The 10,528-nt window shown below is 49.4% G+C and overlaps 3 protein-coding genes across 3 annotated transcripts; 1 reads left to right on the top strand and 2 right to left on the bottom strand.

Annotated features, from left to right (window-relative positions):
- Window positions 1-551: 551 nt before the first annotated feature.
- KD926_009138 (fungal specific transcription factor domain-containing protein) lies at window positions 552-3,408 on the bottom strand (the record flags this gene model as incomplete). Its single annotated transcript, XM_053101745.1, has 11 exons — window positions 552-1,266; window positions 1,315-1,787; window positions 1,835-2,020; window positions 2,073-2,087; window positions 2,144-2,409; window positions 2,461-2,679; window positions 2,729-2,744; window positions 2,809-2,928; window positions 2,982-3,152; window positions 3,217-3,257; window positions 3,336-3,408. 11 exons carry the CDS (start codon window positions 3,406-3,408, stop codon window positions 552-554), a joined length of 2,295 nt encoding a protein of 764 aa, XP_052954776.1.
- A 546-nt stretch (window positions 3,409-3,954) lies between these two features.
- On the top strand, window positions 3,955-8,412 carry KD926_009137 (uncharacterized protein; the record flags this gene model as incomplete). The annotated part of the gene is made up of 2 exons (XM_053101742.1): window positions 3,955-4,797; window positions 4,858-8,412. 2 exons carry the CDS (start codon window positions 3,955-3,957, stop codon window positions 8,410-8,412), a joined length of 4,398 nt encoding a protein of 1,465 aa, XP_052954775.1.
- A 509-nt stretch (window positions 8,413-8,921) lies between these two features.
- KD926_009136 (cell wall glycosyl hydrolase YteR) lies at window positions 8,922-10,369 on the bottom strand (the record flags this gene model as incomplete). Its single annotated transcript, XM_053101741.1, has 4 exons — window positions 8,922-9,023; window positions 9,082-9,770; window positions 9,839-9,924; window positions 9,981-10,369. The coding sequence occupies 4 exons, from the start codon at window positions 10,367-10,369 to the stop codon at window positions 8,922-8,924; spliced, it is 1,266 nt and encodes a 421-aa protein (XP_052954774.1).
- Between the last annotated feature and the right edge of the window lie 159 nt (window positions 10,370-10,528).

Here is a 10,528-nt window from a genome sequence, read left to right as displayed (position 1 = left end):
GCCTGCATAGCCTGTCGTTTCAATAGATAGGCTTCATCAGGTTAATAGAATTTTGATTGATTGATTGATTGATTGATGGGAACGATTTGCGTCGGGGGGCTGAAGGATCGGGCGGTTAGGGCTGCTAATATAGCGTATGAGGGTGTGGAATTTCCCGCGAATGAGTGGGAGCGTGTGCAGAGGGTGTATGTTAATACCCCGGGCAGTTTACAGGCGTTTAAGATGGATGAGAGGGTGGGTGAGGCAGAAGTAATTATATGGGTGGAGGATGATGAAGACTGGTCCGATTCGCAAGGCATCGACTGGTTTAAAGGGTACATGGTCACCTGGGTGCCGGGGGTTCCAGAAGTCGATACGAAAAGACTTTGGGACGCGATGGAGAGTGCGTTGGATGGTATGGTGAGATTTCAAATTCCATTAGTAATGCTTCTAGCAACCAAAAAATAGTTAGAATTATTTTAGAGTTGAAGTATGTAAACAATGACGCACGAATCATACTGAAGACACTGAATGCACGTTCCTGCAGCTAGGCTGGGCCGAGTCAGTCCGAATCAAGGGGTGCCCACAGGGAAATTCATCGTGTCAAAAAGATCCATGACGTCGATCCCGAGCAGCTGGAATTCCTCCGAGGCGATCGCTCCAGAAATATCCTCCATTGTCGATGCCGAGGCTTCATACGGGGTTCCCATGAAACCATTGTTGCCAATCGTCGGCTTCTCCGTATGCATCAAGTGGCTGGCTTGTGTTGTTGAATTTTTGGTCTGACTTTCATGTGTTATTTGATGGCTATACTGTTGCGCTGCTAAGCTAGAGACATGGTCAAAGGAGCCCGCCGGGGTCGCAAGGGGCCGAGAAGACAGTAAGGCGCTGCTGATGGATGTCTGCAGTCCCCCTGCATCAACCCGCGGCTCTGTGTTTTGCGCCATTGAATCCGGGACACCAGGAGGTTTCGTCCCATCAAAGCCCCGGTAGCTATAGGAGGACGTGTCTTGACTATCTCGTCTCTGTGCCGCTTGTATTACCTGGTGTCGGTCACGTCCATGCTCTTTAATTTGTGAATCGCGGATATATTGACGCGCAATGTGAGCGAACTCGGCCAAAAGGGAGCCCGGAACGGTTCCTTGACTCGCATAATCCAGCCGGCTGAAATGCCCGATGCCAATATCCAAAAGAGATAAATAGGAGGTGGTCTGCGGGAGCAGTGGGTTGTGAACAGCTTGGTCAAAAAGGATGAATAGCGCTGAAAGTGGCATGATGGCGAGTACCCTGAACATTTAGCATTTGGCAAGCGGAGGCGCATCGAGATCCACTCACCACAGCGACGTGTATGATGCGACCTCAATATATTTGGTCAGTTCCAAAATGGAACAAGCAGTATCAATAAACAATCTTTTCATGCGTAGTTGCAACCCCATCTCTTTCGGGCCGTCCCCAATGTAGAGGGCCGTCCGTGATAGGGTCATCAAGGCATTATAGTAGTAGTATTGTGCATGCAAGGCAACCGACACTGCCACAGGCCCGGGCATCAGCCTGGCCTTAAGAGGTTCACCGGGACGATAGCACTCAGGAATCGAAGCTTTCCACGACTCGAGCTCTTCAAGCAGATGTTGGATGCGATCTAAATAATAACTTGAAGAGTTTCCCGCCGCACTGAGAGAGAATATAGTGCTGTAAATCCGGGAAACGAGTCGGGCATAGCGCGCATGCGTGAGAAACCAGTCATAGTCGCCAAATACGGATTCCGGAACATAAGGGATTGGACACCCGATGTCCGCATCCATGATGTTCTAGAAATTATCAATCTCATATCCGTGATGGTCAGAGTTGCACTTACGGATGTTCTTCCCGTGACGAAGCAAGACGTCTTATCAAGGCAATAGAGGACCCAAAATACCCGATGAGAAAGGTTGTCTTTGAGTCCCCTATTTCGATTATAACCCATATTTTGTGCCATCCGTGCGCCTTCCGATATCAGCAAAGCCTCAAATTGCCATGCCGACAATTTAGTGGAAAATATTGCCTTTAGGGACTGTTAGCTTTCTCTTTCATCAGGGGTCTAGGCAGTCTCGTACCATTGCCGTGAGAGCCTTGAGATAGAAATCAGTACATATTCAGCAACCACGCAATCCGAGATAAGACATACCTGAACCGCCATCAGAGATCCCTTGGTAAAGATAATATCGGAGAAGCAAGACATTGCTCTCTCGAAAAAAGACCATGCTTGTCCTTTCCCAGGATCGAAACCGCCTCCATCGTTATACTGGCACCCAAGGGCCAAAACGGCATAATATAAGCCGGACCAAACTCTATCATTCTCAAGTGACGGGTACAGAAGGTGTCCGTAAAGCCGTTGCTCAAATGCTGTTTGATCAAGAAATGGGTACACCGGATGCACATGAGTAAAGAAGGCTGTCGGTTACCGTCAGTCCTCTGTGCTAGACTTTTTAGCATAGATTTTACCTTGTATACATGCTGTCGAGACATCTTCGGATAACTCCAAGGGTGGTAAGCTCTGCTGGCGCAGGAACGGTAGATTTGCAGCCTTATTGGCTCCTTTGGTTCTCGAATTGGCAACAGATCCGATAGTTTCAAGAAGTTGACTCAGCCGGGTATGCCCCAGTCGGGCACCTAGGGCGTCGACTCTAGCTTTGGAAAAAAAGGATATATTCGAGCTAGGGCCTGGGCCTAAAGTTAGTCAGGAACGTATATCGTACGGTATACCACCAACCGAATATCTCAGCCAACTGCGTGATAATTGACGTTAGCATGATTCATTATAGAGTAAGGAAAAAGACATGGTTAACCTACTTTGTTGGTAACCTCTTCATCCCGACCACGAGCTGGTGTTTGACGACTTGCTAAGAGATGATCCACATATAAACTCGTTGGCGCAGAGCTCGACAGAGTTGGCAGGTGCGCGGTTACATGCTTATTGAAGGTTTAACTTCCCATGAAGATGAGCCACAGACGAAAGAACGAACCTTATTGGACACAGAATCTTGTATGACAGTTGGGTCGGGAGAAGTTAAAGCTACCCGTTTAACCAGCGAAGAGCTTTCTAAATCTCCAGGCGGACATTCAACATCGTCTATCTGTTGTTTGCGCTTTCGAGGTGGCTTCATATAGCTGTAGTGGCATCGAGCCTTGCGATTCTATATCCCGATGTAAACGATTTGTCACCACCATAGGCTTTTGGAAGAAGAACTAAAGACTTACGATGCAATAGTCGCACGCGGCGTGTTCATCCTCCCCAGACCCTATACACGCCATTGTCCCTGGTTAGAAAAAATCCCGATATTCATAATAATCCGCCCAAATGAAATGAAACCTCTCACTAATGCAGCGAACTTTCCGTGATTTGCACAGATCGCAGGTCTTAGAGACTTTACTGGCCGGCATGTCAGCCATGGCGTAATGCTTCATGATGCCCAGGCTAAGAATGTGATATCATATTCCTTCGGGGCCGATATCAGTTGCGAGGACGGAGGAACAGCAGACGGGGTAAAAATGTCGAGGTGAAAGGCAGGAAAGGCGGCGGCGGCCTCAGCGTTATTTGAGCGGATCCATGACGGAACCGAAGGCTTCGGCACCGAAGGCACCCATGTCGGCAACTGATTGGCCGATCACCTTGATTCATCGAGCTGCACATTCCAGTCTCGCCCAAAAGCCTGAATTATAGTGGTTGCAGGAGTAAATTAGGAAATCAGCTTGGTCTCGACGTCAGCATGCAAAATACTCATCAGGTCAGCTTATAAAAAGGGGCGCAGGACATGATGCAACCTAATATATTCTTCGTTCCAGTGGCATAAGTCATAACTAGCATCTTTCCGATCGGGTGACTAGTAGTAGTATAAACTGTCTGTTCCTTCTCTTATATTTTTTTTTTTTTTTTTAAAAAAAAACTTTTCAGTTTTAGCGCTTTTCTTTTCTGCTTTTTCACGATCAATAGCCAAAATGGACGAAAAAATTCAAACCGAAAGTTCCAGCGAGGACACGAACGGCGAAAACGAGACAATTCAGGCCGCTGAGCTAGAAAAGTCAGTTAAGGAACACCCCGAAGAGCTGGATAAAGTGATGCAAACATTATCACGACGCTCGACTGGATTCGACGGCCACGGAAACCCATTTGACCCTTCCGAGCCTGGATGGAAACTTGAACGGGCCCTGAAGGCAGCAGTCGCGCGGTCCAAGGACGAAGGATCATCCCCGAATCTGTTGAAGTCTTCTGTGCGCTGGAGCAAGCTCAAAGTCTATGGGAAGGACATGCCTACACGAGCCCAGTCGACGGTGTCTTCTTTCTTCTTGGACTGCTTCCGTGCCGTCAGCGGTGTCTTTCGTCGCAGCCCTGACAGACTCATCTTGGATGGTTTTGACGGGCTACTGAAGGAAGGCGAGATGCTGTTGGTATTGGGTCTGCCTGGGAGTGGGTGCTCGACTTTGTTGAGGGCCCTTTCAGGCCATCATGAGGGCTTGTCTAAGGTTTATGGAGATATCACATATAGTGGCGTGCCGGTAGAAGTCATCAAGAAGGACTTTCGCGGGAAGGTCGTGCTCAACGAGGAAAATGAAAACCACTTTCCTCATCTCACAGTTGCCCAAACGCTCGACTTCGCCATCAAGACCAAGACTCCTCGAAAGCGGATCGGCGGTATCTCTCGCCAGCAATATATCAAAACCATGAGGAACATCCTCGGTGCGACATTCGGCCTGACACACACTTTTCAAACCCGCGTGGGGAATGATTATATTCGAGGTATTTCCGGGGGGGAGAGGAGAAGGGTATCTCTTGCAGAAATGGTAAGTATCTGTCCTATTTTATTCTCTTTGTGATTAGTTCAGGACTAATGACGAGAACAGCTTGCAACTTGTCCCTCGGTATCCTACTGGGATAATCCTACCCGCGGATTGGACTCCTCCACGTCCTTGGAATTTGTGAGTGCTCTTCGCGCCGCTACGAATCTCACCCGCACCGTGGCGGTTACGGCTTTGTATCAGCCGGGAAATTCGTTGGTCGAGCTCTTTGATAAGGTGGTCATCCTCTATGAGGGTGAGCAGATCTTTTTCGGAGACCTGGCTGCTGCCAAAGAGCACTTCCAGGAACTAGGATTTGTCTTTCATCCACGCCAGACAACAGCAGAGTATCTTCTTTCCATGACAGATCCGGAGTCTAGAAAGATTCGCGAAGGATATGAGGATACTGCCCCGCGTGCTGCCGGGGAGTTCGTCTCATGCTGGAAAGCTAGCAAGTATTCTAAGCGACTTCTATCAGAACAACAACACCATGGGAAGGAGTATCCGCATGGCTTCTCCGAAAGCATTCAGTCTTTCACAAAGATTCAAAATGCTGAGAAGGCGGCGTTAAATCGAAGCAAGTCACCGTACACGATCAATTGGGCCATGCAGTTCTGCGCCACATACCTTCGGTCCTGTCAAAGAGTCATCTCCGACAAAGCTTACACTCTCTCAGTCATTGTCACGATGGGGATTGTCGCGCTCCTGATTGGGTCCATGTTCTATGACATCCCCGAAGACACCAGTGGATTTTTTTCCAAGGGTGGCTGTGTCTTCTTCTCGGTGCTATTCAACATCCTGGTCAACTTTGTTGAAATCAGCTCTCAGTTTTCTCAGAGACAGGTAGTGGCGAAACATAAATCCTACGCCATGTATCATCCATCCATCGACGCGCTCGCCTCCATGATAGCTCAGTATCCAATCAAGTTCATCAATGTTGCTGTCTTCAGTGTTGTGGTCTATTTCATGGTTGGATTCAAGCGAGAGCCGGGTGCCTTCTTTGTCTTCTTGCTGTTTACCTTTTTGGCATCGGTGACCCTGAGTGCCTTGTTCCGGACTATTGCCGCCCTCGTCAACAGGGTAGAGATTGCCCTCGCAGTCGCTGGGATCATCTTGCTGGTTCTGGGCATATACGCGGGCTATGTCATTCCACGACCCTCGATGCATCCCTGGTTCAAATGGCTCAGTTATATCAATCCAATGTATTACGCTGTCGAGTCGCTCATGGTCATGGAATTTCACAACCGCAAGTCACTTTGTGCGACCCTTGTACCATCAGGTCCTGGATTTGAAGACGTCAGCATTCTGAACCAGGTTTGCGCCGCTGTAGGTGCCTTGCCTGGGGAGATGTATGTTTCAGGAGACGCCTATGTGGAAGTCTCATTTGCATATTCCTATTCCCACCTGTGGAGAAACCTAGGAATATGCATTGGCTTTTTCATTTTCTTCTTTATCACTTACGCTGCTGCCGCTGAATTCAAGAGTCCGCCGGCACTGAAGGGCAGCCAGCTTCTTTTCCAAAGTAAGCGAGATACGCGACGAGCATATTCGCCCGACTACATCATGGATCTAGAGAACTCATCGGGGGATGTTCACCTGCCTTCAACTCAAGAAAATACATTGATGCATAACCTTCGGCCCAGCGAGAACGTCTTCACCTGGCAAGGGGTAACATATGACATCGAGGTCAAAGGCGAAAGTCGTCGCCTTCTTGCTGACGTGCAGGGGTATGTCAAACCCGGAGCAATGACCGCTCTCATGGGAGAGTCAGGTGCTGGAAAGACCACTCTGCTCAATATTCTGGCACAAAGGGTTTCCACAGGTGTAATTTCAGGCGATATGCTTGTGAACGGTCGTCGCCTCGGTAATTCCTTCCAGCGAGGAACGGGATACGTTCAACAGCAAGACGTCCACTTTGAAGAAGCGACTGTGAGGGAAGCATTCCGCTTCTCGGCGTTGCTCCGTCAGCCCCGAGATGTTCCTCTGGAAGAAAAATATGACTATGTCGAAAAAGTGATCGATGCCCTCGGGATGCACGAATATGCAGGAGCTGTTATCGGCAGCCCTGGACAGGGACTGAGTGCCGAACAGCGCAAACGAACCACCATCGGGCTGGAGCTGGTGGCTAGGCCCAGTATCTTGCTCTTCCTTGATGAACCCACTTCTGGATTGGATTCTCGATCTGCTATGTCCATCGTCAAGTTGCTTCGTAGCCTAGCCAATGCTGGCCAGGCGATTCTTTGCACGATACATCAGCCGTCATCATTGCTATTTGAGGAATTTGACCGGCTTCTCTTACTTGTGAAAGGCGGGAAGACCGCTTACTTTGGCGAGGTTGGCGAGAGTTCAAGCACCGTGCTCAGCTACTTTGAGCGAAACGGCGGATATCCATGTCCCGAGAGTGCGAATCCTGCAGAGTACATTTTGGATGTGGTTGGCGCAGGCGCCGCCGCGCATTCATCGCAGGACTGGGCAAAGACGTGGAAGGCCAGCCCTGAAACGCTACGTAACATGAACGAAATCCAATCACTTGTCAACACGAAGGGCAAAAGCGCGACCGTGTCTGATGATGACGAATCCGATTCATCACAAGCATATTATGCCTTGCCATGGATCGAGCAATATCTCGCTGTGCAACAACGTCTGTTTTCGCAATACTGGAGAAGCCCCGTCTACGTTGTCAGCAAGATGGCAATCAACACAATCGGGGGTCTCTTCTTGGGATTCACCTTCTTCAAACAAGACCCCTCTATTGCGGGCCTGAAGAATTCCATCTTCTCAGTTTTCATGCTTCTCCTTCTCTCGTTGGTGATTCTCGTTCAGCTTCAACCGCGACTTATTCAATACCGGAACCTCTACGAGGTCCGAGAGAAGCATTCGAGGATGTACAGCTGGACTGCCTTCATCACCGCCAGCATCGTGACCGAAATACCGTACAATCTGGTCATTGCCTCTGTGTGCTTTGCCTGCTGGTATCTCCCTGTCGGCTGGTGGAGAACTATCCCAGATGGTAGAGGTGCATTCATGTGGCTGATATTCATGGTCTTCCAACTCTACCATACGAGCTTCTCACAGGCGGTCGCAATCGCCGCCCCCGATGCCGAAACGGCCTCAATGGTCACCATCTTGTTTTACACGTTCATCTTCGCCTTCACGGGTGTTGTGCAACCGTTGTCTGACCTCGTCGGGTTCTGGCATTTTGCCTACTATGTCTCTCCATTCACGTATACGGTCGCGTCGATGATGAGCAGTATGAGTCACGGCATTCCCGTCAAATGCTTAGAGACGGAAATCAACTTCTTCAACCCGCCCAGTGGCATGACTTGTGGGGAATTTGCCGGGTCGTTTATAAACGCTTCTATGGCGTCGTTATCTAACCCGAAAGCCACCGAGAACTGCGAATTCTGTCAATATGCCGTATCCGACGTGTTCCTGGAAGGGTTCAATATTCGGTATTCTGAGCGGTGGCATCACTTTGGGTACTTGTGGGCTTTCATCGCGTTTAACATTTGTCTGTTCTTCGGGATTTATTATCTTGTTTTCCAGGGTGGAGGCACGAAGATCGGCCGGGCGCTTTCTGGTCTTGTGTCCCGGAAACCGAAAGCCAAGTCCGTGGATTAAGATGAGAGTTCTAATGGTGGTTTTGATATCAAACTAGCATCTCACCCAGGAAACTGCTGGTTATGGGTTTAATATGATTCTGGTGGTGGATGGTGCTGGGGACCTGCTATGATTGAATCGTTAATCAATCACATAAGGGTAACTAATATGAGAAGCCTTTAAATTTGTCGGCTTTGTGATTAGGTATTGAATTGAATGCCATGCAATATTTCCAAGAGAGATACGTTCAGTGTATAAAGGTTCTTGGTGGTAATAAATTGATTTGATGTACCGCCGACGATGCTTGAAGATGGAAGGTTGGAGGAAAGTGCCCCAAGGAGTGGCAGGTGAGCAACAGCATCACCTGACTCGACAATGTTTTCACATTTACTTCTCCTTTGTCGTGCATTAATGCAAGTTGAATAAGAATATTCAGATAAACCATTTGCTTCAACAACCCCAGATAATCGTGGACCAAGATAGTCCAAAATACCCTCAATATAGAGAACCAATACCAGCTCCAAGCCACTTCACTGTGCAGTCTTCGCCAACATCTCATGTTCCAGACTCGCCAAAACAAACGCCGCAGTGCCATGAACGCTATTGTATAACAACGGCTGATTCACATAATACTAAATACTTTGTTAGTCTCTCCGTTCTTCGCAGAACGTCAAAGAGTCAAAAACATACCTCATATGTTGCCGAAGAATTCAGGCTGCAGACAGCGACAGTCCCATTATATCCAAGCGTTCCATCGCCTTCCTCTACCACGAATTCGTTGACCATGTATCCGTAGCACTTGCTTGCCAACTCCACAATCTTCGATCCGGAAACACGTTCTGAGTCAAGGAGCCCCAGCCGAACGCCCTTCAACAGGGCATACGTGAACATAGCCGATCCACTCGACTCGATATAATTCCCCTCTTGTCCCGGAGCAGTCATGACCTGCCACCAGCAGCCCGAGTTAGTATCCGCGACCGCCATAACTGAATCCGCCAAGGCAGATAATCGACCGCGCAGATAACGCGTATATCGCTGTTCCGCAGCCCCGGGGCTTCCTTTCAACTTAAGTAGCTCAAGCATATCGACAAGCGTCATAAAATACCACGCTAACGAGCGGTCCCAGACGATCGGACTCGCGCCAGTGAGAGAACTAGCCCACACGGCTGTCTTGGACCCATCGTAGCCGTGGACCAGAAGGCCGGTGCTGTTGTGGTAGCAGTGCTGCCAGAGAAGATCGAGTTCGCGGATGCTTTGGTCGACGATGGCACCGGTGCTGGGGGGGTCGAATCGCATCGCGTAGAGCCAGTTGAACGGGATGAGAGAGTACATGCCGTCGAGGTAGCTCCAGTTAGGGTAGGTGAAGTACCATAGGCCTCCTACGGATCCATGGGTATTGGCTTCTTGTAATGGGTAGTATTTGGCGCGGTGGGTTGGAGATGCTCACCATATTCATTGGTTGGTTGGAGGTCGATCGACTGTCTTAAGGAATCTATGGCTTTCTTGTCGATTGTGTTGTTTGTCTTCTCATAGCTAAGTTCGTTAGCGATATCGACCGTGGAGCAAGGTGGTAGATAGGCATCTCCTACTCGTGTAAAAGACCCCGAAAGGTTGAGAGCCTGTCAAGTGCGAACAACTGCGTGTCTTGCGACGCATTCCCCAGAAGTGGTGCGATACTCGCAGTGCTGTTCGTGAGATACTCCTCCCAGCGGGTCGTTTGACACGAAGGGACAGAGCTGTCATGGCGATCCAATAACTGCAAGATCGCAGTCTGAAAGAACCCTATCTGCAAGGCAATCGACGCTTCGGGCTTGCCAGCGGGTGCGATGGCCTGTCCACGGGTGATGACGCTGTCGGCCATCCACGCCGAGTACGAGCCATCAGCTGGTCGGCATCCCGAAGGATGGGGTGCCGACTGACAGAGCGGAATGAGAAGGCTGGTTAAAAGCCATGGTAGGGAGGGTTTGGAAGGTAGCATGGCGACAGGAGATAGCAGGGCAGGCTGGGTCGCATTCTTGTTTTTGGTTGACAATGGAATTCAGGGGGAAGCGGTGCAGATCATTTCCGAGCTGGATTTATTCTCCAGATCGCCAGAGGATCTGTTTGGACTGGCCATATCCGATCAATTGAATAGTGT

This window comes from Aspergillus affinis (genome assembly GCF_023601865.1).
Source record: "Aspergillus affinis strain CMG 70 chromosome Unknown NODE_63_length_192884_cov_87_495086, whole genome shotgun sequence".
Classification (NCBI taxonomy): domain Eukaryota; kingdom Fungi; phylum Ascomycota; class Eurotiomycetes; order Eurotiales; family Aspergillaceae; genus Aspergillus; species Aspergillus affinis.
The sequence above is the reverse complement of the archived record's forward strand: the minus strand, read 5'-3'. Positions and strand labels throughout refer to the sequence as shown.